The sequence below is a fragment of the Populus trichocarpa genome, chromosome 10 (genome assembly GCF_000002775.5).
Source record: "Populus trichocarpa isolate Nisqually-1 chromosome 10, P.trichocarpa_v4.1, whole genome shotgun sequence".
NCBI classification, from domain to species: Eukaryota; Viridiplantae; Streptophyta; class Magnoliopsida; order Malpighiales; family Salicaceae; genus Populus; species Populus trichocarpa.
In genome coordinates, this window is record NC_037294.2 from 20,718,575 (window position 1) to 20,743,183 (window position 24,609).

General features: G+C 34.5%; 4 protein-coding genes across 12 annotated transcripts; 2 read left to right on the plus strand and 2 right to left on the minus strand.

Annotated features, from left to right (window-relative positions):
• Positions 1-2,314: 2,314 nt before the first annotated feature.
• LOC7458661 (mRNA-decapping enzyme subunit 2) lies at positions 2,315-8,224 on the minus strand. Of its 5 annotated transcripts, none has more exons than XM_024610964.2 (9): positions 7,836-8,223; positions 7,614-7,741; positions 6,690-6,785; positions 5,256-5,408; positions 4,763-4,866; positions 4,617-4,684; positions 4,189-4,360; positions 3,182-3,221; positions 2,315-3,040 (listed from the first exon to the last, which is right to left on the minus strand). In XM_024610964.2, exons 1-8 carry the CDS (start codon positions 8,068-8,070, stop codon positions 3,194-3,196), a joined length of 984 nt encoding a protein of 327 aa, XP_024466732.2. In that variant the 5' UTR covers positions 8,071-8,223; the 3' UTR covers positions 2,315-3,040; positions 3,182-3,193. The 5 variants fall into 5 exon arrangements, with proteins under 5 accessions (XP_024466732.2, XP_006378767.2, XP_024466734.2 ...); XM_006378705.3 differs by having other exon boundaries at positions 2,315-3,053; XM_024610966.2 differs by lacking the exon at positions 4,189-4,360 and having other exon boundaries at positions 7,836-8,224.
• Positions 8,225-10,867: 2,643 nt separating this feature from the next.
• Positions 10,868-13,483, plus strand: LOC7458662 (uncharacterized). Of its 2 annotated transcripts, none has more exons than XM_006378706.3 (4): positions 10,868-11,123; positions 11,901-12,300; positions 12,765-13,084; positions 13,199-13,483. In XM_006378706.3, the coding sequence occupies exons 1-3, from the start codon at positions 10,988-10,990 to the stop codon at positions 13,051-13,053; spliced, it is 825 nt and encodes a 274-aa protein (XP_006378768.3). In that variant the 5' UTR covers positions 10,868-10,987; the 3' UTR covers positions 13,054-13,084; positions 13,199-13,483. The 2 variants fall into 2 exon arrangements, with proteins under 2 accessions (XP_006378768.3, XP_024466331.2); XM_024610563.2 differs by having other exon boundaries at positions 13,204-13,483.
• A 216-nt stretch (positions 13,484-13,699) lies between these two features.
• On the minus strand, positions 13,700-19,832 carry LOC7468417 (uncharacterized). 4 transcript variants are annotated; one of them, XM_002316333.4, is made up of 18 exons: positions 19,668-19,832; positions 19,238-19,477; positions 19,010-19,076; positions 18,556-18,739; positions 17,971-18,023; positions 17,461-17,549; positions 17,032-17,268; positions 16,545-16,609; positions 16,186-16,246; positions 15,991-16,108; positions 15,830-15,911; positions 15,639-15,711; positions 15,501-15,562; positions 14,830-14,925; positions 14,574-14,728; positions 14,403-14,499; positions 14,186-14,263; positions 13,700-14,104 (listed from the first exon to the last, which is right to left on the minus strand). In XM_002316333.4, the coding sequence occupies exons 1-18, from the start codon at positions 19,672-19,674 to the stop codon at positions 13,994-13,996; spliced, it is 1,875 nt and encodes a 624-aa protein (XP_002316369.4). In that variant the 5' UTR covers positions 19,675-19,832; the 3' UTR covers positions 13,700-13,993. The 4 variants fall into 4 exon arrangements, with proteins under 4 accessions (XP_002316369.4, XP_024466329.2, XP_024466327.2 ...); XM_024610561.2 differs by lacking the exon at positions 19,238-19,477 and having other exon boundaries at positions 19,668-19,831; XM_024610559.2 differs by lacking the exon at positions 19,668-19,832 and having other exon boundaries at positions 19,210-19,299.
• A 2,135-nt stretch (positions 19,833-21,967) lies between these two features.
• LOC7458663 (ubiquitin-like protein 5) lies at positions 21,968-23,440 on the plus strand. The gene is made up of 2 exons (XM_002315269.4): positions 21,968-22,328; positions 23,143-23,440. Exon 1 carries the CDS (start codon positions 22,098-22,100, stop codon positions 22,317-22,319), a length of 222 nt encoding a protein of 73 aa, XP_002315305.1. The 5' UTR covers positions 21,968-22,097; the 3' UTR covers positions 22,320-22,328; positions 23,143-23,440.
• The last annotated feature ends 1,169 nt before the right edge of the window (positions 23,441-24,609 follow it).

The following is a 24,609-nucleotide window of genomic DNA, read 5'->3' on the forward strand; positions in this document are numbered from 1 at the left end:
GGCCACCCGCCGAGATGATGATATGCTAATTTAATTGCAAAGCAATCATTTTCTATTTTTTTATTTATTTAAGGCAACAATTTTTCTTTTTGTTCGCGTCCAAATACCAGAGCATAATATCAAGTGAGATAAGATTCTGTCACAGGATGAATTATTCGAGACAGCTCGGAATGAAACTTCAAGGGAAAATAATTCTGACATGTTATCTTCAGTTATCCTCATTCAAATCTGGACATATTTCATGTTGCGCTGTATTTGAAAAATAATATAAATTATATATTAAAATTTTATTTAATAATTTAAATAATTGAATTAAATTAATTTTTTAATATAGTATTAAAATCTTGATGACTAAACGATTATGAGTTTGAATCTTATTATTTTTATTTATTTGATAAAAATTAAGTAAAAAACAGCGTGAGTTTATACAAGTTTCAAACCCATATGAATTTTATTTGAGGGTATGTGTTAAAAAATAATATAAATCATATCTTAAAATCTCACCAAATAGCTTAATCTATTAATTAAATTGATTTTTTTGACAATGTCGACACTAGCTATAGTAATTGATCATTGCATGGAGTGGAGAGTTTTCATATGTATTTGGTAACATGGTGTATAATATTTTTTTAAAATATATTTTTAATTAAAAAAATATTAATTTTTTTTAAATTTTTGACATTAATATAACACAATAATAAAAAAAAGCGTATCTTTTTTTTTTTTAAATAAAAAACAGCTTGAAGAATATTTTCAAAAATAAAAGATTACATGTTACCCAACAGAATATAATTTTAAAATATTAAAGCTATCAATCATGTGATAAACAGTAATAATAATAATTAGCGAAAAAAAATCTAACATCAACTTCAAATCTCATAAAATCAAACAAACAATTTGCAAGAAAAAAAATTTGATTTCCTGGACATGCATGAAAAAAATAATAACAACGTGGGTCAAATTTGGCAAACCGACAAACACAGCTAAACTTTCGACGGCCAACAAATGGTTACGTGCCAGGGCTTGAGTCCTTTCCATCCTTGTTCTTCAAAGACTGTCACTGCCGACTGGACTTGAATCATACTAGGTGTCCAGACATATCTTTATCGGTAAGTTGCTTTATCGTTTTCACTTGGGTTTGGTCGGTTGATTCGTTGTCATACTGCTTAAAAGAGAATTCAAATCCTACTTAAAGAGTGGAAACTAAATGTAGCACGTGACCTTGATATTAAAAGGGTTGGCTTTGTACCCAGGAGAATTCAAAGACTGTGATCTTAACTTTTGGTGAATAAATGCTTGAGCCTGACTCCTAGACATGGGAGTTGCAAAGATGTAGGTAAGCAAGGGTTTTCGATCCCTAGAGATGCTAATCTTGTTTTCTAATTCAAGCCATCCATCGAAGGAAGATCAAACCTAAACATATAAATATGAGAATGTAACTTAACTGATCAGATCGATTCTAAGTTTATTTATAAAGATTATTGGTCCGAGTACCACAAATCTTCAGGACTATTAAAGACTTACATGATCATTAACCTCAGGATCTCGAGGAATTTATAAGAAATTATTTCAAATAATCTGTAAGAGTAAACAAAATTCACTCTAGAATCAAGGAAGAGTTTGAACTTATGTGGCGCGGCTGCCTCCATGATATCATCTTTTTGGGGTTTCATTATCTTTTTTCCATGACCACAGACAAGGATGGTTAACCGGTGGATTCTGGCTAACCCAGATAAAACCACAAATGGAACTATCACGACAAACCAAAATAGTTGACTTGAGACAACACAGGGTTCTTTAGCCAACGTTGCCGACTCATGGCTGTAACGGGAACAAGAAAATAATGACGTTGTTACAATACAAGTTTTATTAGCCAACATCACCGTCTCCTAGACGATCACGAAACCCAGGAAACAATGGGTTGTTCAGTCTTGTGATAATAGGAGGCAGCGTTGTAATAAAAAAAAATTAGGAAAACAGTTTGAAAAGTCAAAAGAATCATCAGAGAATCCCATGTGTAATCCGAGACTTTAGAATTTCAAACGTCATCTACAACTCTTTTTTTTTTAAAAAAAAATAGGGTAGATATAATTTTATTAAAATTAAAAAAAAACTAATTTAAAATTTAAAAAATAAATATTATCTTTATTACAACTAAATAAACATTAAAACATGATAAAACTTAATAAAATCACCTCTACCATATTTTTTAAATAAATCATAGACAACACCTTCTACTCTTCAAACCGTGGTAACTAGATAAGTTTTCGTGTTATTTCCCAGAAAAATTTTCTTACCATGCTAGCTCGAAAGAAAAAAAAAGAACTCGTGATAATAAAGTTCATTGACCAGCATTAACGTCTCTTGAAAATACAGAGTTTCAAGAATACAATTTGCTGGACCCCTCTAGAAAATTTATGAACAATGACCAATCTAGAAAGATTTGAAAAATAACGTTCCTTCCACACCAAATATCTCGAGGCAGAATCTGCACCGGAGAACAACAGAGAGAAGCCAGAAAAGAGCATTTTTCAGTCAAGGTCATTACAGCTGAAGTACCGCCTCAATCCCGCTCTACAAGGTCCCTATAAACTTGTATTTCTTAACAGGCCATGGAATCAAGATGCTGAAACTAAGGGCCATTGTAATTGAAGCAGGATAGCTCGTGACTCCCATTGTCAATAAATGAGAAGAAAGCCAGGGCCACTTGAAAGTTGAAACTTCAAGCTAGCCGTTATCAATTGCAGGCTCCTTCCACCTTACAGTCGGCTAAAATAACTACACGGAGCTTTCAATGGGGTCCATGTCTTCAAGGCAGCAATCGGTATATTCCTTGATTTTCAAGTAAATTTGGCCCAAGCTTGAGGAAGACAAAAAAACCCGTGGGTTCGATCCAAAATCACACTACAACTTACATCTACTTGTTGCTAGCAATACAGTTTTATGACCTGAAGTCAATCACGGTCTAGATTTCGAACAACGCAAACCACCCAGTAACACATGACTCGTATCCTTCACTAGAATATTCTTCTTTTTTTCCCTTTTTTTTTTCCCTGAAGCAAAACGATATCATTAGGCATAGAAAATCCAATATCAAGTAATAGGGCTTGCTTCTTTTCTTTTTTTTTAAAGGTTTCATCAAAGAAAAATAGCATTCCAATTATTCTCCAGCAAAACAAACCTTCTCATCTTTTTATGTCATATCAAATCTCTGAGAGATCCTGTAGACACCAAAAAGAAGCTTTTCACAAAAAGTTGCACATTAAAGAAACAGATATCACATGAGCATAGTTAGAATCCAATAATAGACAGAATCTTTCCAACCACCCTATAGTTTAGGAAGACTTGAACCACAAGAATAAAGGAGAAATTATATTTCACTACATCATCGCTAACAATAGCAAAGAACAAAATAAAGATAGTTAAAAAAGTGTGGCATATACAACAGCTGGACTAAGATCATCATTGTTTTAATGGTTATTCGTGAAAGGGAAATAAAATGGATAACCATAATGTTATTTTAAGGACATGCAAGTGCACATGCCATTAATTCAGCTGCTCACTTTCGTTCAATGTTGGCTACTTCAGCATGAGGTGCATGAACATTAAATGTAAAGCTCTTTTTCCAGTCAATCATCTATAAAAATTTACCAGACATCATGCGTAGTTAATCCTGCTAAATACCAGGCAGACAACTCTACGGTCTCTGTGTAAAGCAGTCAAAAGAAATTATTCCTTGACCAAAATACCACCACATATCCTTGCAACAATCAGAGGTACAATAACTTTGCAAGACTCGGTGTGCACCCTCTATTAGAGATGATGACCAGTATTTAATTTTTCCTCTCAAATCTTTTTTTTGCAATTAGTAACTTTCAAATACTTTCTCAAAAGAGGATAAAATCCACTTTGTTTTTAATGTGTCAAGGAACGACATTTTGTTTTCGAATGAAAAACCATGAAAGTGCGCTTTTAATCACAAACTGGCTTCTGTAAAGGATATACATAAAACCCAAACCTGGAATTCTGACACGAACAATATACATCGGGTACAGCTAACAAGTTGGCATGGAGGTGACTGATGATGATGTTTTGGTTACAAGAGAAATGCTAACCAGCTATGTGAGCATATAGAGCATTCACAAAAACAGAAGAAAGAAAAGGAGTTTGGAAAGTTAAGCAGAAAACCCAGATTCCATCGCTTGCAAGATTGCAGCAGTATCAAATCTAAAATTTCTGAAGCTCTTGCCAGGGCCCATGTCAAGAGGATGAGCATCAAATACAGGCTTAGTTAAATGGCTCTCTGTTATCACTGTGCCGCTCCCTAAAGAAGTGTTCTTCGCTTTCCACACACACGTAGCTTGACAGAAATTAAAAAAAAAAAACTCATCAGTGAAAGGGGTTGCCACTTCATTGATTTTTTATACAAGGACTGCTGTTACTATCTTAAGAACAGAGGATCACATATAAGACCATCCTATATGAGGCTTCACATCCTCATGAGATAGTAAATGCCAACATTTATGAAAGTGTAATCATTGATATCCTAATATAAAAGGCATAACTAAATCTATTAGTATATTTTAACATTCTGAGACTGGAAAGAGAGGTCAAACCTTTGAGAGGCATATCAGGTCTTGGGGCTGCAGGGGGCTGGTGTGACAAAATCCACGATTTCAAAGACCTGTATGCAGACATTATATTTATCAAAAATAGTTTAAGGCGTGATACATCTGTTCATATAGTGTACCAGAGTACTCACACTAAAAACGGAGCAACCATGTAAAGCTTGAGGCCAGTGATGCTGCGAGATATTACTTCGTCACTTGCTGACTGAAGTTCATCAAGCCGCTGCCATGCAATTTCCTGCAAGCAGACAACATAAATGACCACATTGTTGCAAAATTCTACAACCAACCAAGATTTGATACTCATTATATACAAGCTAGAGATGGATTATCGCAGCCTAATTCGTGAAAACAGGCAACAAATATAGGCTAGGCCTATAAAAAAGTTAAGCAGGTCATTCCTCATTGACGAAAACAGATGCAGACAGTCCTAAGATTCTTCAATCAAAGTAAACACCCATTTTATTGATGTCTGCCAGCATCCTATATCATTGTTTGGTCAAGTTGAGTAAAGAAAACCTTAATTAATGATCTGAGACAATTCTTTATGTTTCTATTTAAGTAGATACTAAGATAATGAAATTACAAATAAGGCTAGATGATTCTATACAAGAAGAAGTCACATACACTGATCTCCTTTTTCGTAAGAGGTGCAAAGGCAGTATCATACTTCACACCAGCAATTATGTAAAGCCGCACCCTCTGCTGTCCAAACATCTCTTCAATGTAGTCATCTTTGTTAAGAAGATTTGAAACATCAAAGCCAGTTTCCTCCAGCACCTATATTCCACAACAGAAAAGGCCGGTTAATAATTAATTTGTGCATGTGTGTTTGTGGGGGTGGCAATCATTTGCATCCTCCTAACAGTTCTTTTAATCACTTTTCTGAAGTAGTATTCAAAAGCATACAGCAATCAATTAAAGCCCTTTCCTAAGAGAAGGTCTGCTCCCCAGCCATCTGAGAATCAACTAAAATAATTTACAGTGATGCTTGTGCAACAAATGGATTGAAATAACTTTCTATCAGTAATAGAACCTTTTTCCACTGAAAAATAGTTGAATAAGAGCTTGCCAGCATTTGAATTGGAAAATCTAAAAATTCTAAATCTAATGATGCAGCCAAGGAAAGAGAAATTTATAAATTATTTTAAATTGATTACAGATTTTAAGATTTCGCGTCAAACTAGTCCATGTAGGAATTCATATACTCAGGAATAATTAATAATAGTTATGAATCTAAGCTTCCCAAGAACTAAAATATTAATTATGAGTTTTCTAATATTTATGGTTTTCTTTTCCTATCTGGATTTCAATTCCCTATTTCGTCTGTTAAGGCTTTTAGTGCCTCCAGATGGAACACCTGGTCTATGTAATCAAACGACTTCAATAATGGAATTATGAGTATTTTAGTTTAGTTTAGAATTGTGGCCTTGAGTTTTCTTTCTTTTCTTTTCTCTAAGCACTGTTTTCTTCTATTTCTTTCTTGTAGGTAACTTCGGTTACTATTCACTGTTACATCAGAAGCCCTAATCTCTTACTAAAATCCCTATAATTCCAGACCTAGACCTATTTCATCTAATAGCAGAATGCAACATGGAAGTATCGAAGTCTGACAATTTAAAACCCACAGAAGAGAACAATTTTGTGCCTAGCAGGAATTGGTGGTTGGGTCAATGCAAGTTAGACTTATGGTCAACAAAAGTAGAAAGATGAAGAACAATTAACAAAATACTCCTTCAGAGTCAAAACATAATCTGTCTCTTTCCTCCTGCAGATATCTCCAAATGGGACAGAATTTTAGGATCCCAAGCCCATTGTTGCATGCATTTATCAAGCTGTCCACCGTTGAAACATCTATAGCCAATCTGTGTTTCACTGAATCAATAGCACTATTCAGCATAAAAGTAACTATCACTGATAATATCTAAAACCCTTATAGATTGTCACTATCACCAACACCCTGATTTGGCCAAATAGGTTATTGCAATCATACCAGATTAGAATGCTTTCAAAGATAAATGAAGGAGCACGCAGACATTCATACACATGACAAAAGCTTACTTCTCGGATAGCACAAGCATGGTCTTCCTCATCTTTGTTCTTTTTTCCCCTTGGGAAACTCCAGCTCGTCCCTTTCCATCCCTTCACTAGCAAGCACTATCAATTACACCAACCAAGATAAGAAAGTTGATAAAGGGAAATCACAAGTTCACAATAATTAACTAGAGTGCGGAGTAAATCTGAAAAAGTAAATAGTTTAAATCTATTCCTTAAATCATACAGAAAAGCCTTCATTGAAGCCCCAGAATTAAAAGTTAAAACAGGGAATCAGGAAAGCATGCTTTAAACGTCAGAACAAAAATTTACTAAGCTCGCACAAGCCATTGCCATACACACAAAGTAGCAATTCCTTAAAAATAGACACCATCTCAACTATGTCCACAATTTAAAACACTTGAGTTCCCCGAACACCTAGCCTCTCATCTGAGGATTATTTTCCCTTCTTTCCTTTCACTTGTAAAGATTCGATACTCTCATCTCAGCAAGGAATAGATCTCGTATCTGTGGAAGATAAATGCACCACTTGCACCCATTCACAAAACAATTTGTGCCATTGAGCTTCTGAACCTGAACTAAGTTTTCTCCAGCTAAAAAGTACTAGACCCAACATCACTAATCCTCCAAGCATCTTATTAAAATGTCATTAAATTCAGTTCAGCGTCATAATAAAACTCCCATTAGTTCAAAATTCAAAATCTCGATCATATACCAAGTACTTTGATTTCCTCTCATTCTTTTTAAATCACAATAGGAATGACTTTCTTCCCCCATTTTCTTTTATAACTTGAAAATATTAACAATCAAGCACCGAGTAACACGGACAAAATATGAGCAAAACTCTAATTCATCGCAAATCAATACAAAAGCAAATACGATTACTACCACTACTACGTTTCACTATCTTTCACTAACAAAAGGCCTCACCCGTTCAAAAGTCTCATCCAAAATAATCGCACCGGTCACCGGAACTTTAACTTTGTAAGAAGTAAAATCCTTAAAAATATCATCAATATGAGCAACATACGGTCTTAAAACATCACAACTGTTAAACACTGCATCTTATTAAGGAAAGAAAAAAAAACCTTAAAAATAAGAAGAAAATAGACAAATTAAAGAAACGATAAATTTTATATAAAAAAAAGATACTTAAAGAAGTGAATTCCTTCAAGGTGAAGGACTTTAATGAGGGATTTTTCTCGACAGAATTATCTTCATAGAACCAATGCGCGTTCTCGACCAGAAATAGAATTCTCTCGAACGATTGCTGGTCTTCTTTTGGCACATTTAGAACAAGCCTACTGCAGAGATCGTCGAGGAGTTCTTGTGGAGGAAGACCGCCGTTCTTAAACGGAACGCTACTAAATCGATTCAGGCCGGACATCGATTCCACGACCCCTAACCCTAAATTTTTATTTTTTTTAGTCGAGTAGAGAAGGAGCTCGCTCTTTCAGTCTCTCCTTTCTTAGGGAATTCGGGATCGAGTGAGGAGCTTCCACAGCGAATAATTTTATGCCTCTGAAGGAGGGGAGAAGATGTTGATTCTGAGTATAATTTATAATATTGGGATTTCATAGTGGGCCCGAGGTAACATTTCTGGACCGGAATGAGCTGGATAAGAATGACTGCTGATCGGCCCATCATTCATGTAGGACAAGCTAGTCTGTTCATATGTAATAACCCATGTCCAAGAAAGAATCGCTGAACACCTGTTTGTTTTTGTGGATATAAAGCGTTTTTGTAAAAAACAATTTGCTTCAAATTATTTTTATTTATTGTTTTAAAAAAAATATTATATGGTAATATCAAAAATAAATTTTAAATTTTAAAAAATATTATTTTAAAATATTTTCTAATGAAAGATATTATAATTATAATGTTTATGCTGGTAAGTAGTAATAAATCAATGCGAAAATGAACTCAAAACTACCGCCAAAATGTTAATAACAGAATGGGAACAAGCAGTCTTCTGAGTTGAGCTCGTCAACAAAATCGGTCTCGTTTGTGTTTGATTTACTTTTTTTAAAGAAGTTATACGAAATATATTAAATTAATATTTTTTAAATAAAATTAATAATAAAAATAAAAAATATTTTATTATATTTTCAATTAAAAAATATTTTTACAAAAATATCATATTAACAATCACACACTGAATTAGAAGCTTACTGTATAACTAAATGCTCGTCCTTCAATTCAAGAATCATCCTTGTAGTAAAAATAAACTACCGTATTTCAAAACACTCGCAGCTCTATTCAGGGTTTAACTTTGGTGAGACATTGAGTTATTAAATTAATTTATAAATTATTGATTCAACTTGATAAATTATTTTATTTAAAATAATATTATTTTAATTTTCTAAAATACTTTAAAATTGACGAAACCAAGTTTTATTCTAGTTGGATCAAGTTAATCAAGTTATGGGTTAATTTCTTTGATTACTTGGGTTTGAGAATCAATATCCAATAAGATACAATAATAAAGTCACGTCCAAATAAGAATGAGGTCACTAGATTAACCCATTGTACCGAACCAAATTTAATAGCTATCATTTTTTATATTTGTTTTTTTTTTTTTAAGAGCTGTTAACACATGAAAATTAACAAAATAAAATAAAAAAAAAATCTTAATGGTGGTTATTGTTCACGTCATCAGCGAACACCCATTTAGAGGGTGCTTGGTAGTATGATAACGGTTGTTTTTCAAATAATTTTTTGTGCCGAAATGCATACCAATGATGTTCTTAATGTCAACATGTTTTTTTTTAAAAATATATATACCTTCCAATCTATTGAAAAACTAAATGGTCGTCACTGTTAAAAGCACCACCCAGTGTCAACATGTTATTGTTTTTTTCAATTTATTTATTTTTTCTAATTATACATTTTTATTTTTTTTATTTCAATTTTATCATTCATTATCTTTATTAGTTTTGAATCACTTGTAATAATTTACTTTGATTTATTTTTTAAAAGACTATTACAATTTTAAACAAACATATTGATATTTAGTTGATGTTCAAATTTTGCAAGCGTTTATTTTTGTTATCATACCAATAAATAAAAAACAGTTTTAAAAAACAAAGTTTTCAAGTCTAGTGAAGTCCATAACGGTGGCAAGTTTTACCGACTAAGAGCCTATTTGTTTTTCCGAAAAGAGTTTTTTTAAAAAAATAGAATTTTTATTATTTTTTTTCTTTGTTTCGAATTAACTTTACATGTGTTTTCAGATTATTTTAATATGCCGATATCAAAAATAAGTTTTTTAAATATATATATATATATATATATATATATATGATGCATTTCCATGCAAAAAATACTTTGAAAAACAACCACTACCACACTCTCAAACATCTCATAAGCCGCAAATCTCAGGTTAATTCAATATATTAGTGTCTCGGTATTAAAAAAAGATGATATCTTGAAATTTGTTTTAAAGTCAAACAATGCTTTTATCAGGTGTTCAGATTATCTTTGAACTCTTCAAATCAACTGGGTCACCTTGAGTCAACTTTTATTTAAATTAATTTTAAACCCGGATCAGGTAAAGAGTCATGTCAAAATATTTCAAAGTTGGCATGTTGGGTGGGTTTAATAAAAATACCAAATAGTTTCATTTCTATTTTTAAATCCCATTTTCCGACTTTTTTTTTCAATATTTAATTGATTTTAAATTGATATTCATGATTTATTTTGATATATTTTCTATAAAGTTATTGTAATCTTAAACAAATATCCTGGCTTTTGATTAATGCTCAATTTTATAAGTATTTATTTTTGTTATTGTATTATTAAATTTAATGGAGTTCTTGATCAGGTCACAAGTTTAGAGGGTTAAAACTACAAAATCAAGACTAATCTAATATATTATTTAGATTATCTTTAGATGATTAGATTTATTCAACCAACTCAGTTATATCATGATAAATTTTATATAATTTAATTTAAAACTCATGTAAGAGTTTATAAATTTAACCGCTCATGCTGAATTTAATAACAACACCAGAAAAATTCTCCGTAGTCTAATCATTTTTTTAGATTCATCAAAATTTTAACCGCTCAATCGCGTGCAAGGAAATTAGTAAAATCTACTTTCCATTACATGGAGCGAAGGAACCACACAGTGTGGGGGGAAAAAAAAAACACGTGTGTATTATATATTACATTTTGTCAGTTACTACGCTGGAGATGTTCCTTACATTACGATGTTTAACTGAACCAAAACGAAAACCAGAAAGAATCTCCATTTCGACAGAGGAGAGACGAGATAGAATCTCACCTGTTTGTTTCCACAAGAAATGCGGTCCATACAGCTGGGATTCTCAGTATCTCCCTCATCTATTAACAACAACCTTCTTAATTTCAATTTCAAGAAACAATCTTTTTTTACTCCTACAAGGGTTTCTCATCATCAATACTCTCTCCCCACAACAGGTACGTACCTACCTACCTACTTCAAAATTCACCTTACCCTTTAGAGCTTTTCATTCATATCTTGTTGGATTCGAAGTTTCTGTAGATTATCTTTTGTGGGTTTTCTTTCCTTATATGTACCATTCTATTGTATCCATGCTTTATTGTGCTGTTGTTTCACTGTTGATTTGTAGTCAAAGATATAGTTGACTAACCGAATCGTTGTCGTTTTTTAACGAATCTTGATTCTTAAATTTGGACTTGACTTCGATTTCGAACCACCTTCTTGCGTAGTGCGGTGTAGAAATTGCTCGATTTCGAACCATCCGTGTTCACACCCTCATTCTTCAGAAAGTGAATGGGGCAGGCAAAATCTCAGAATTGATAAAAACTGGAGTTAGATATGTTGTAATGCATCGGCTCCAGGAACATTATAACAACCGTCAATGTTAGCTAATTTAGCTAGTAAAGTCACCTGGGTAAACAAAGGCTTGATGAGATTCCTTATGAATGCAAAAGAACAGCTTTATGAAAACAAGAATCCTTCCTTTCAGGCTAGCAAGACTGTAAAAAAAATATATGGTAGAATGTGGTTATTTATTATCAATCCCTTTTCACTTGCTTGCGTAGAAGAATCTATTCCTGTTTATTCTGCTTTCTGCTATGTTTCTTGAATCTTGATAACTAAACAAAGGTACACGGAGGGAGAGAAGTATTTAGCTTATCTATCTGTACTTTACTCAGATGAATAGTTAGGATATTAAAATTTATTTGGATTATTCTGGTCTTTGAGTGTAGGACTATGCAGCAGAGCGAGTCAAGTGGTTGAATTGTTCCCTACTGTATCTCCAGGGATAGTTGTAAGGGAAGCAAGATTAGAAGATTGCTGGGAAGTGGCTGAGACTCACTGCAGTTCCTTCTTTCCTGATTATTCCTTCCCTCTACATTTTGTGCTAAGGGTTGACAGGCTGGTAGCAATGCTATCAGGATTCACTATACCAAATGGCTGCAGAAGAACTTGTCTGGTTGCTGTCATTGGTAGCACAGGTGATCAAACTTTCTATATTGGAAGTGAAGATTTCAAAATTGGAGGTTCTGATGGGAATTTCAGTCTTAATCGAGGCTATATTGCTGGGATATTGACCGTGGACACTGTTGCTAATTTTCTCCCAAGGAAAGGCCCACTCAGGCAGAGAAGGTAAGTTTGGTTTTGCTCTTATGACAATTAGGTCTTTGTGATCATGTAAACTTTGCGTTGCAATCTAGCATGCAATTGGTTTTGAGTAGATTTGAATGAAACTCTTTTAGTGGGCCAATAAACCAGCACGGTGTGTTTGTTATCGTAGCTATCAAAGAGAATTAACTACTGAAAAGTTGTTGTTCATCAATCTATATTTTGGATGGATCGTGTCTGGAAGAAATACTTTTTGGACAATCTGTGTTGACCAATCCATGTTGATGTTGAAACAAGATATAATAAGGAAGGTCAATCCTAACACAAATGCTCTGATAAACAAAGAAGTGATCGTTTATATTTTGAATGTTCTTTTATTCCATACGTGCACTTAATTCTCTTACAAGCTTCTTTTGCCTACACCAGTTCAGTTGCGTTTAGTTTCTGAAATCTTATTCCTACAAATGTGATACATGTTTCTGCCAAAGGACTGGAATTGCATATATATCGAATGTTGCTGTTCGGGAGAGATTTCGCCAGAAGGGGATAGGTAAAAGGCTCGTAGCAAAGGCAGAGGCTCAAGCTAGGAACTGGGGCTGCCGTTCCATTGCTTTGCACTGTGATTCGAATAATCCTGGAGCCACCAAACTGTACAAGGGGCAGGGTTTCAAAAGTATCAAGGTACCAGAAGGTGCAAACTGGCCGCACCCCAAAACCTCTCCAGATATCAAATTCAACTTCATGATGAAGCTTGTAAACACCCCAATCACAACATAGAATTTTTAGGAGCACACGAAGAATTGACAAGGTAAAACCTTGTAGGAAAATTTGAAAGTTGCATCATATAATCTGTGTATGTATAAATCATCAAGGTAACGTCTAGTTACTATTTCGAGATAAAAGATACAAATTATTGTTTCAGGATAGAAGACATGAAGACAAGACACGAAGACAACGAGGACAAAGAAAACATTTCTGTACAAAAATTTATTTCAAAACTGTCCTGTATTTAATCTCTCTTTAATCAAATATATTTTTGTCTTTTCTGTCCTTTTTTATACTAACCAAACACCGAGTGATGCCTGTAATGTACCCTGTGCCTGTTTGTGTGATAGATGACATTTTTGTAAAGCTCAAGGGACTTGGATAAGATGATTTACTTGCTACTTCTGCCCCTTGATGTTTCAAATCTATTTTATTTCTTGCTGCTTCTGCTTCTTCAATTCAATCACGCGATCACTAAAATTTGTCTGACACCAACTTAATTTAAGGGCTCTCAAAACTTTACAGAAACAAACATGGTATGATCCCATCCAGTAGACGAAAGGAAAAATTGAGAGAGAGACCATTGTTACTCTTGATGCACGAGGTAGCGCGTAGCCGGCTAACAGAACATAATTGAGGAAAAGCATATGAACTTGGATAGTAAAACTGCAATTTATTGTTATTGACAAAGACTCAAGCACATAATGCTATTTATTGTTATTGTTCGTTTATTCTGTAATTAGTATCTCTACAAATTTAAACGTGGATACTTTTAGTTCTTACACAACATGTGGAGCTTGGCATTCTATATTCATCAGCAAAATCAGATTTAACGAGAAAAACTCTCCAGAGCACCCTGGCTTTACTGCCAATAAGCCACACTTGAGGGATGCCGAATTCAACAAACAGGATTGCGCATGGAAACTGAAAGGGCCGCAACTCAAAACTCAACTTATGATGTTTGGAGAAATTTATCCAAGGCAGAAGTATCCAAAGCAGGGTACATCTTGACAGCGGAAGCCACAGCAAGTCCAAGCTTCACCGCATCTTCATGGCTAGATGCCTGAAGACACTATTACTTTTAGTTGCTATATATTGAGATAATAATGGCAGTTCATGCAGAAACTGAAAGCAAATTTTATACCTCAATGTTAAGGGGAAGAACAGGATCATGAAGTGAGAGTCTTAGAAGGAACCACCCACCTAAACCAGAAACTCGAACCTGTTTAAGTAAAGGAAAAAGGGAACAAGGATAGGAGAAAAATTATTGTGATGTCACGAGAGCATGGCACTAGCCATCAAACCACTAAAGTTACAAGTACTAATGCAGCCTACATAATATTTATCTGTGTCAAACTTACCCCTTCATAATTAACAGGAGCTTTCTGAAGCTTTGGATCTGACTCTACATGGTTCTCCAAAAGTTTCAGCACTGCCTCTCCATATTCTCGGAAAGATCTGGATGTTCTAAGTGATCAGTTATACTACAGCAAATAATATAAAAATGTGACAGACCAGACAGAGAACCATACCCTCCTTTAAGATCTGGATGATTCTGATCGATTTTCAGTCTCAATTCCACAGCAACTCTTGGTTCCTGCAGACCCTCTACCAGGTCAGTCAAAACTTTGCTGCCTCCAGCAATACCAGAAGCTCTGGCTGAAGCCAGTTTATTTAGAACTTTAACCTGCATGTATAAACAGAAAATGGTAAACAAGAAAGTTGATAAATTGATAATGCAATAAGCTAAAAATGCTTGACCCTTGCTCTGTTTCATATAATGCCTACCATGAGGTATGCTCCATCATCAAGCCAGTGGTTTTCCTTGAGAGCTCCATGGCCACTGGTTTCAATAGCCAGATGTGATTCCTCACCAACAGAGTTCTGTGAGCAATGTCATTGCATTTGTTTGAGAATTCATAAAGCAAGAGCTACAGAAAAGTAGATCATCCAAATTGTGATATAATAGCACTGAAGCCCTCTAATACCAAAGAGGGAACAAGAAATGCTTGGCGTTGAAAGATGTTAAATAAAAAAATCAACAAGGGAAAAGTCATTAAAATTCTAAATTATAGACAACAAGATCCTACACAACATATGATGAGGAGCTCAAAATGATTTGCATCCAACCTTCATATTGATTTGCATTTCACACAAAAAGCAAATAGAAAATACCCCTAAACAAATTCAGTCACATTGTATATAAGGTTTATCATTAAATGACAATTTCCTCAAGGCAACTTTCATATTGATTTGCATCCAACCTTCAGAAATACCAAAATCAAATCCCATTTGGTTAGAAATTTCATCCAGCCAGCATTATTACTAGTTCAACAATCTACCCCAATACAGGGCACAAGGATCAAGCTTGCATATGCAAATTTCCCTATTTGGTTTCTTGCTTCTGTAAGCTGTCCCAAAACTCAGCAAGTAAAAGACAAATCAGAATCTCAACTTACCAAACGAACAGCCTCATCGATGACATTTTTATAGCCTCTTTTGAATCGATGGTGCTTTCCCCCTAAAAAAGACTGGTAGGTTATAAGCGCATTCATATACAGGGAATAAACAATATGTCATTTTGGTTTTCTGCATACCAAGTTTATTTTCAATAAATGTAGTAAGGCCATCGGAAGTCACACTGTCTGTAACAATAGTTGTTCCTGGATGCTAAATGGAAAACAGAGCGGGGCAAATTGGTAATGAATTTAAGGGGAAAAGAGCAATGGAACAGAAGTCATTTGCTTTAACGGTGGCACTTGATACAACTGAAGAAGGAAGATCTTACTTCCTCTAGAACAATGGCAGACATCAAGGCAATCAGCCGATTCCGGTTGAACTCACGAGCAGTGGAATCCACAACAGCAGATCTACAAGAAATGATTATACATTAAAAAGAACTGATACATGAATGTGCTATATGATTGCACAGATTGGGATGATGAACACCTGTCAACATCAGTATCAAATATGATCCCCAAATCAGCCTTGTTCTCAAGGACTGCCTGGGTGATAGCTTTCATTGCTGTCTTGTCCTCTGGATTAGGGATATGATTTGGAAACATACCTATTTTGAAAAACTACTTTAGCATATAAAGAAAACACATAGCAAAAGTCATACAAAATTTATAATATCAACATTACCATCTGGTTCCAAGAACTGGCTGCCAGAAGTGATAGCTCCCAAAGGCTGAAGAACTTTTTCCTGAAAAAACATTTGAAACATTAACATATTAGAAGACAAGGTGATGAAATGGTTGAGTGATAGAAATGGAAGGAAGTTCTTTAGCAAAATAACTGCAGATATGTTGTTGATTGTGTCTCCCCAGTCTGGACAACGAAAATTTAAGAAACTTGGTTAAGTGCTGGTGGAGGCAGTGGTGTTCAGAAAGTTTATTATTTGGAAGCATTAAAGGTACATCAAGTATAGATTTTGCTACAGTCAAGTACAATAAAGTTTTATATAAACAAAAGAAAGCCAAATAAATCACAATATGACTTACAGCAAAAAATCCTCCTGCTCCATTTCCCGCATCAACAACAATATGGAATCCCTCCAGTGGCTTCTCTAAAAGTTCAACAATTTCCAATCAACAACTAGCAAATGGGATCACGCCACCTTAACATGCAAAAACTCAATAAAACAAGTACTAGTAACATTGAAGTAAATATCCCATGTAAAACATCTCCATAAAAATGCAAAATATTTTTTACAAACAAAAGACTCCCAAGGACCAACCCAGTGATTAAACTTGGGATTTTTAGAATTAGGTTCAAATCCTAAAATGAGTAGGTAGGGTTAGAGGAAGACAGACTACTACCTATTATGCAGACCAAGGTCCGGGGGGTCTCCTAATGGAGCAAAATGAAAATATTTAATGGACTATGATGGTAGCAAACCCAAATTCACACATTCGCGTATCAAACCATGGGTAACAGAAATTAATCCCTGAATACAATTTATTATGACAACTGTTTTGGAGCATTTACCTATATTTCCTGCAGCTTTACGGACTGCCTTTACAAGATCAGATGTATACAGAGTCATGTAATCAACTCTTTTTAAGAATTCAGAAGCTTTCCTTTTTGATTTCATTAAACCTTCATCTGTAAAACTATTATATATGTCCACAGCGCGCTCTAAAATGTTTTTAATGTCAGCCTTCCCAAGCCCTCCAGCATTTGTGAAGAATTTGAACCCGTTCCTGTTGTAAGGAAGATGACTAGCTATTTGCACAATAACATGAACCAAAAATTTGATTAGATGTAAGCTAGTCAGAAAGTCTACTAAGATGATCTAAAGTAAAGCAGTGTTTACACAAAAGTTCAAGCAATGAAAGTGGCAACCATTATGAGGCACCATTTCCAAATCCCACAATTAGTAGGCCAACATGATCTAACAGAAAATCAACCAGTTACCTGTTATCATTATAGCCCCATCAACTGGACATAAAAATGCCTCATCTTCGGTTAGTGTGCTATTAAACATTGCAGGGGTGGATGCCAATCTGCAAAAGGTAAGATGCTACAAAAGTTAAGAACAAATCATGAAGGAATGACGGTTAAACCATTTCTCAGCCACTGATCCATTGATCTCATGAGGTCACTGGATCATACATTCAATCAGTGGAAAGTACACATCATAGAAAAAACAACCATTTTTTAACTTGTGTAGAAACCCACAATTTATGCTGAGATCTTTCATAATCTTCCAAGAGGAGAAAGTGTCATATAAGTTGTCTTCCCTGAAAAGGTCATCACAAGATCCAGCCAAAGAGAGAACACTTCAACCATGAAATTTTAATGGCCACTAGCTGGAGATTTTTGGCCCAATAACATTGAGTTTAAAATATCTAAAAGAAGGGTATGGACAGTGAGATGTATACAATTGTTAGAAAATCAAACCAAGATGAGAAATCATAAACCCACCCATATTGAACAACATCCAGGCCTGCGCTGGCAACACCTCGAGTAACCGCATCCTGGAAGTTAAAGATTAAACCTCAGTTATTTATGATATTAGTAGATGAGGAAATTCCATGACATAAAAACTCTAACACTGCACAGTAGATGTATTGAGAGTAGCACTTTTTCCAAATGATTATATTCCTTCGAGTTTGAATGACATTTTTGATAAAACTGGTAAAGTTAAGTTGCTACAATTTTTCACAGGAAAAGAAGAGAGACAGGGTCAATAGTGAAAAGTGTAAACAACTAAACATCAATTTCCAAGCCAAAACAAAGTAACTTGATAGATCAGATCAGAAGAAAACGCGGTCCTCTTTGTAGGACTATCAGTTACCTAGTAATTGTCTAATTGATGGTCCAGCGGCCAAACTAATACAACCATGTGTCAGTATGCTGATGACACGAGCATTATATGAGCTTGAAAAGACTCACAGAACAGTTGATCAACCAGAAATGAGGGGGGGGGGGGGGGCGAAGGACTTAAAAGTTGTTTGCAGATGGTTTCAGATAGCCAAAAGATTTATGCACAACAGGAAAAAGAACTACCTGCAACACCTGTGCAGATATGCGGGAATCGTGACCTACAGACACCTTCAGAGGTTTGGATGCATCAACTTTTTTCTTTTCCGATAACCAGGCAGAAAAGGCTGCTGCTATTGCTTCCGTAACTGGTTCAGTGAGGGTAACAGGTTCTCCCTCGACCCCAGGAACAGCCACACCTCGAATATCACTATGTTCCCATTGGGGAATAAAAGAAACACGACCTCGGAGTTACACCACTTACAATCAACGCTAACATTAGCTTAGTTCCAACTTCCAAGCATAAATCACAGGTAATTCTGGGTGATTATTTTTTCAATCATGCGTTGACTTTCAGTTGATAGGATTGTTGGGACATCCATGAAAGAAAGGGCAACACTTTTGAAACCCAAACAGAAAATAAATAATTCCTGCTGCCAAATAATTCTGGATTATACCTATAACCACAGAAAATCCTCACCTGCCATTTTGAAGCTTCATAAAATCAACCTTATCGAGATATGGCACCGCGGTCGTAGATGAAGCAGCTGCAAAAAAGTTAAATTTTTTTGCGAAATAAGAGTTGTTATGGCAACCAAATCTGTGTTCATCACAAACAGAAAACCCAAAGCGTACTGATACATAGAGAACGAGTGTTTTAAAATGCAATTATCAATCAACCTGGAAAAAATGAGAGTCTAGAACAGACCATTGCAGTAGTAAATGGGTGGTCGTTTAACAAAAGCAGTCTGGTATTTTGGTAAATGCATGGAAGATATGCCACTCCTCCATGCCAATAAATTCTTCCCTCCATGAAAGGGAAGCAAGTTGCGGTGGTGGTTATAAGGGGCCGCCGCCGCGGAACAACAGTCCCTACCACTTTGGTAGGAGTAGTATTCATTGGTCCCCGACAGCCTATTCTTTGCTACAATTACATTTACAACAATCGCTGCACCCACCACAACCCAACAAATTTCAAAACAAAAAATTAAATTAAATTGCTATAATAATTAGTAAAAAACAAATGTATTCAGCTTGGTCACTATGCTGATAACGTCAAGATTAGGTTATATAAAATTCTATTCCGTTTCTGTAATTACTTGAATTCGATCAAAGAAGTGGAATTCAATTCAACGTACCTGCCATTTTATTTGAAGGTTACTGACGGCGACGCCGATATGGTGGTTAAGAGAGAGCGGGTAGAGTTATGAAAATTATGAAAATAATAGGTGCTATATGGGATTTTTATATCCCGCGGATGCTCGCAGCCTAGCTTCCACAAGTGTTGGCTGCGGAGGAGTTTTGTTACCACTTGCCAGTGAAGAGATGTCACGTGCTTGTCCTCTAGTATATTCGAGTTTTATCCCCTCTATTGTCGGGTGTATTTTTAGGTGGGTAGATTTGCGAAAACACCACTCTAGTTTAGTAAATTTTCAATTGGGCCCTTTAAGAAGAATTGATTATCCTTTGTAAACGCACAAAACGGGTGTTGAAGTATAAATGTTTTGGTGATACGGAGTCGGGTAATGATTAGTTTTTAAAATATTTTTTATTTAAAAATATATTAAAAATATATTTTTTATTTTAAAAATTTATTTTTAATATTATTATATCAAAATAATTCAAAAACACACAAAAATAATTTTAAATAAAAACCAATTTAAAATTTAAAAAATACTATGTCAAACACATTTCCAAACAATCATTTGGTCATTGACAAGAGTGTGAAAGAAATATTAATTAAAAAAAATATTTTATTTTACATGTACAGAAAGAAAATGGTGTTTTTTTTTATATAGAAATGATATAATTATAATTTTTGCTGATTTTTCTACGGTAGCAAAATTATAATTTTTAGAGTTTCTTTTAGACAACAAGTTTGTCTTGTATTTTTTTTTTTACTTTGCATTTTTATTATTTTACATTTAGCCTATTTATCACCATTTTTTTTTTGTCTTCATTTTTTAAAATATTTTTTTAGTTTTTCCTTGTGTTTTTTTTGAAAAAAAAATATTTTTTATTTCTTACACTTTTAATATTTATCACTCTGCACATGGTTTATTTATATAAAAAAAATATTATACAAAAACTTGTGAAATGTTGTTTCGCTCAAGCAATTGAAACATTATTCCACTCTTCTGACATGTCAAAAATTAGCTCGAGAACTTACATGTTTAACACATGTAATTTTTACTGTATTTTATTATATACAAACATCAACTTTTCAATTCACAATTATATTTTTTATTTAATATAAAAAAATTGATAACACATACACATTAATTATTTCGTGTTGCAAATAAAATTTTTGATTTGCAGCGAGACGAGTTAAATAGACGTATTAACATTTTGTTTTTTTTGTATTAATTATCACATATAATTCTCGATGTATTTAATTAAATGCATGCATATATTTTTTTTATTTGTAATTATAATTAAAAAACATTTTTAAGCTTGCATATTTATTTATTTATTTGTTGCCAACAAAAAATATCCGAAAAGTGGGCCAAATAATTAGTATATATACCCCAAACATCCTTGGAGTGGTTCAATAATATTATGAATATTCTGGGTATAAAAAGAGGTACTGTAAAATTCGTTTAAATTTGAAGATAGTTTTTATCATATTCTTAACCTTTAAATGATCATTATAATCTTATGACACGTCAAAAGATCTATGCAATCTGTCTTGTTATATAATATCAATACACTGCTTCAACGTTCATATAAAAATAAAATTCCTTGTGATGATATACATGAATCCTTGTTGTATATTTAAAGAACATGTAGCAAGGATTCATGAATTTTTCTATATCATCTAATAATCTTTCAACTTTATCTAGTAATTTTTTCTAGATGAACCTTGTTATATGTTTACACTCAGCATGGCCGAGTCTATCTGTTTAGTAATGTAGTTGCGGTTGTTTTTTAAAGTGTTTTTCGTGCCGAAATGCATCAAAATGATATTTTTTTTATTTTTAAAAAATTATTTTTGAGATCAGCACATCAAAACGATTTAAGATATATAAAAATAATAATTAGAGAACACGATTTGCACTGCGTTTTCAAATAGAGAATAAATCATGAATTTTTCAAGTTAACTTATGAATTCAATTATTTAATCTAGAAAAAATCGTGACTATATCTTTTTAGTTAAAAAAAATATATAGTTTAAAAAATATATGAATTCTCTAGAGTCGTTTCTCCAGAGTGCATGCCTAGAGTGCATGCCAAGATCAGAATAACAGAATAAAAAGAAGTTAAGAGCCCAGTTCCAAGACTCGGCGTTGAAAAACCACAACTAAAGCCCACTAAAGAGATCCAATTTACAATTACACAAAGCACTCCCCGGCCCGGCCCGACATGAGAATTAAAGGCGGTTAAAATTCATAATAAATGACATCGTTTTCCAGTCAGCGCGGAAATCAGCCCAAGGCGGCTAATGAAATTTCCTATAAATAAAAGGCCAAACACATCAAATATCATCTTCCATCCAGTTTCGCTTTCTTGTTGTGCAAATTAAAAAAAAAACCTCTAGGGTTGGGGCTTGGTAATTGTTTTTTGGCAAGATGTTGGAGGTGGTGTTGAACGACCGTTTGGGAAAGAAAGTGAGAGTGAAGTGCAACGACGACGACACCATCGGTGACCTCAAGAAGCTCGTGGCGGCACAGACCGGTACCCGGGCTGAGAAGATCCGGATCCAGAAGTGGTACACCATTTACAAAGACCATATTACCCTCAGGGATTACGAGATTCATGATGGCATGGGCCTCGAGCTCTACTACAACTAAAACAAACATGTAATTTATTTTTCTCTTGTCTTTCCTTTCCTTTCCTTTCCTTTTTTTTTTTTTTTTTTGCTGTCTCTAGGGTTTTGATGGTGATTTTTTTATGTGGAATTTTCTTATGATTGTTTGCCGTGGTTGAAATATCTCTTTTTTTTTAGTGCTTTAGGAGTACATGCTGTTAGGTTATTTGTAATTGGATTTTGTGCGGTTGAATTTTAGCTTGCCATGTTGCAGGAGTTGATCTCGAGTGTGTAGACAAATTGGTCGTTGATTGCTGGGTTTGCAATTTGTGTCATCTGTAAATATAGAGAGATGTTAGATTGCATTAAACTTGTTAATCGTGGGTATAGTTCCTGAGTTAACTTCTGTCATGTATCAGTGAGGAATACACTGTTAAAAACAAGCTTCGATCACATTTGTTTGAATGAATGCATGGTATTGTCTTGTGCCAATGAGGCCTCAGTCTTTTTCTTGCTTTGCATTTTGCGAATTGAAGTTGGCCACTGTGTGGTGAATTTGTTCGGCAGGGCTATATCTTTCAATTCTTTCACATAGTCAGAATTATTTTTTGATCCATTGTGATAGTTGGCTAATTTTGGTTTTCGCGCATAAGATATTTTTTATTTTACTTGTTTCATTATCTAGCTTACATTGTATTTCATGGAGCTTTTTGATAGATGACTGTATTAAAGGAATATCTTACGATGTGGTTAAGTCACTTTCTTTTCATTTCTTTCTTTTGATATATTTGTTACTTATTAGTTGAGAGAAAAGCAAAAAGGTAACTTACAACGTCTCTTTCTGGGGCTTTTCCTTTTTGATCCAGGTACTGCCGATGAGTATGGCAAGGCATTGTTGAAGATGAAGCTGCCCCCTACTTTGCTAGTAATTTCCTACTCTTTGCAATAAGCATGATGCTCTGTGATTGATGCACATATGCTCTTATGAAATATGTAAAGATTGCGATGATTAGACCTGGTCATGGCATGTTAACTTGCAGTGTGTTCTGTTTGTGGTACATCAAGCTCAATTATCTGTGAAGTGGTTTTATAACTCGGATTCTTAGGGTTCCAACACTTAATATTAACTTGAGTGGATGAAAAACTGGTCGATTGAAAAAACAACTTATTTGCTTATGGCTTATGTGTGCTTTACCTGGCTGTCAGTATGAAAAGCTTTTGTGTTCTCTACTCTTTCATTGTCCAAGAAGACATTACAAGAATGAAATTGTTGCTTGTACCATGTTGTTTCAATCATTGGTGGCCCCTGGGACTACTATATGCACATGGTCCATGAACCATTTTATGCATCAGAACTGCTCAAAGGCTTTCTTTAACAGGAGTCGGTGTTTTGAAATTGAGGGAGATTGTCTCATTTCAGTCTTTTTTTTATGTGGTTCGAATCATCATGTGGGTTTGTGGTTAGGTGTTACATGAGTATGCAATATGATTCAGATGCAAGCTGATCAATCTTGTGAAGAAGCATACACTTCCCTTTAAGGCACTCAGTTATGAACCACCGTTATTTAGTACTCGGTGCACATAATATTCAACTCCTGGTGATTTTTAATTTAACCTGATGTCCATTGCCAATGGACTTTTGTTCTGTTCCTTTTTTAGAGTGCATACTTAACTGGAGAAACATTAGCAGTCTCTTACTGTATGTGCCATTGAGGTAAGGTATCAAACATGTGAGGGAACCTTTTCATTCTCTGGTGACAGTTCCAGAAATTACGTGAGTGTGTTAACACTAGAGTTTCATATGAAGTCCATGTGTTCTGTTGCTTTAGCTGGATGTGCTGTGTTGAGTGATTATGAACTAAATATACAAGGTTCATCCTGTAGGTTGTCTGCAGAGCAGCTAGTACTCTGATCTTTAATTGATGTGCATGTTTTCTTGTTATTTTTGCTGGCATCCGTTTATTCATGCGGGAAGGGACCAAGGAAGATAGATATATATAAAGCTAAACATAGCGTAATATGAATTAGCTTAACTATCCAAGAAAATGGATTACTTTCGTGGGTGATAGAAAATTTGAAATCTCTGGTGGTGGCCCAAAGGAGCCTACACCGAAGCTTCAACCACAGCTAGTAAGTAGTGAGGCTCAGCAAGATGTGGGTATTTAAAAAACATGCTCTGATGGTGGAGGTTCGTTTAGATTTTGAAACCTGAGCGAGGGAAGCGGGTTTCTTTACCTATAAATATGGTGCTAGCACAACTAGTAAATTGACATCCCTTTAGACTTGCTTGTTCTGTTTTAATTGAGAAATACATTGAGAAACACTACAACTAG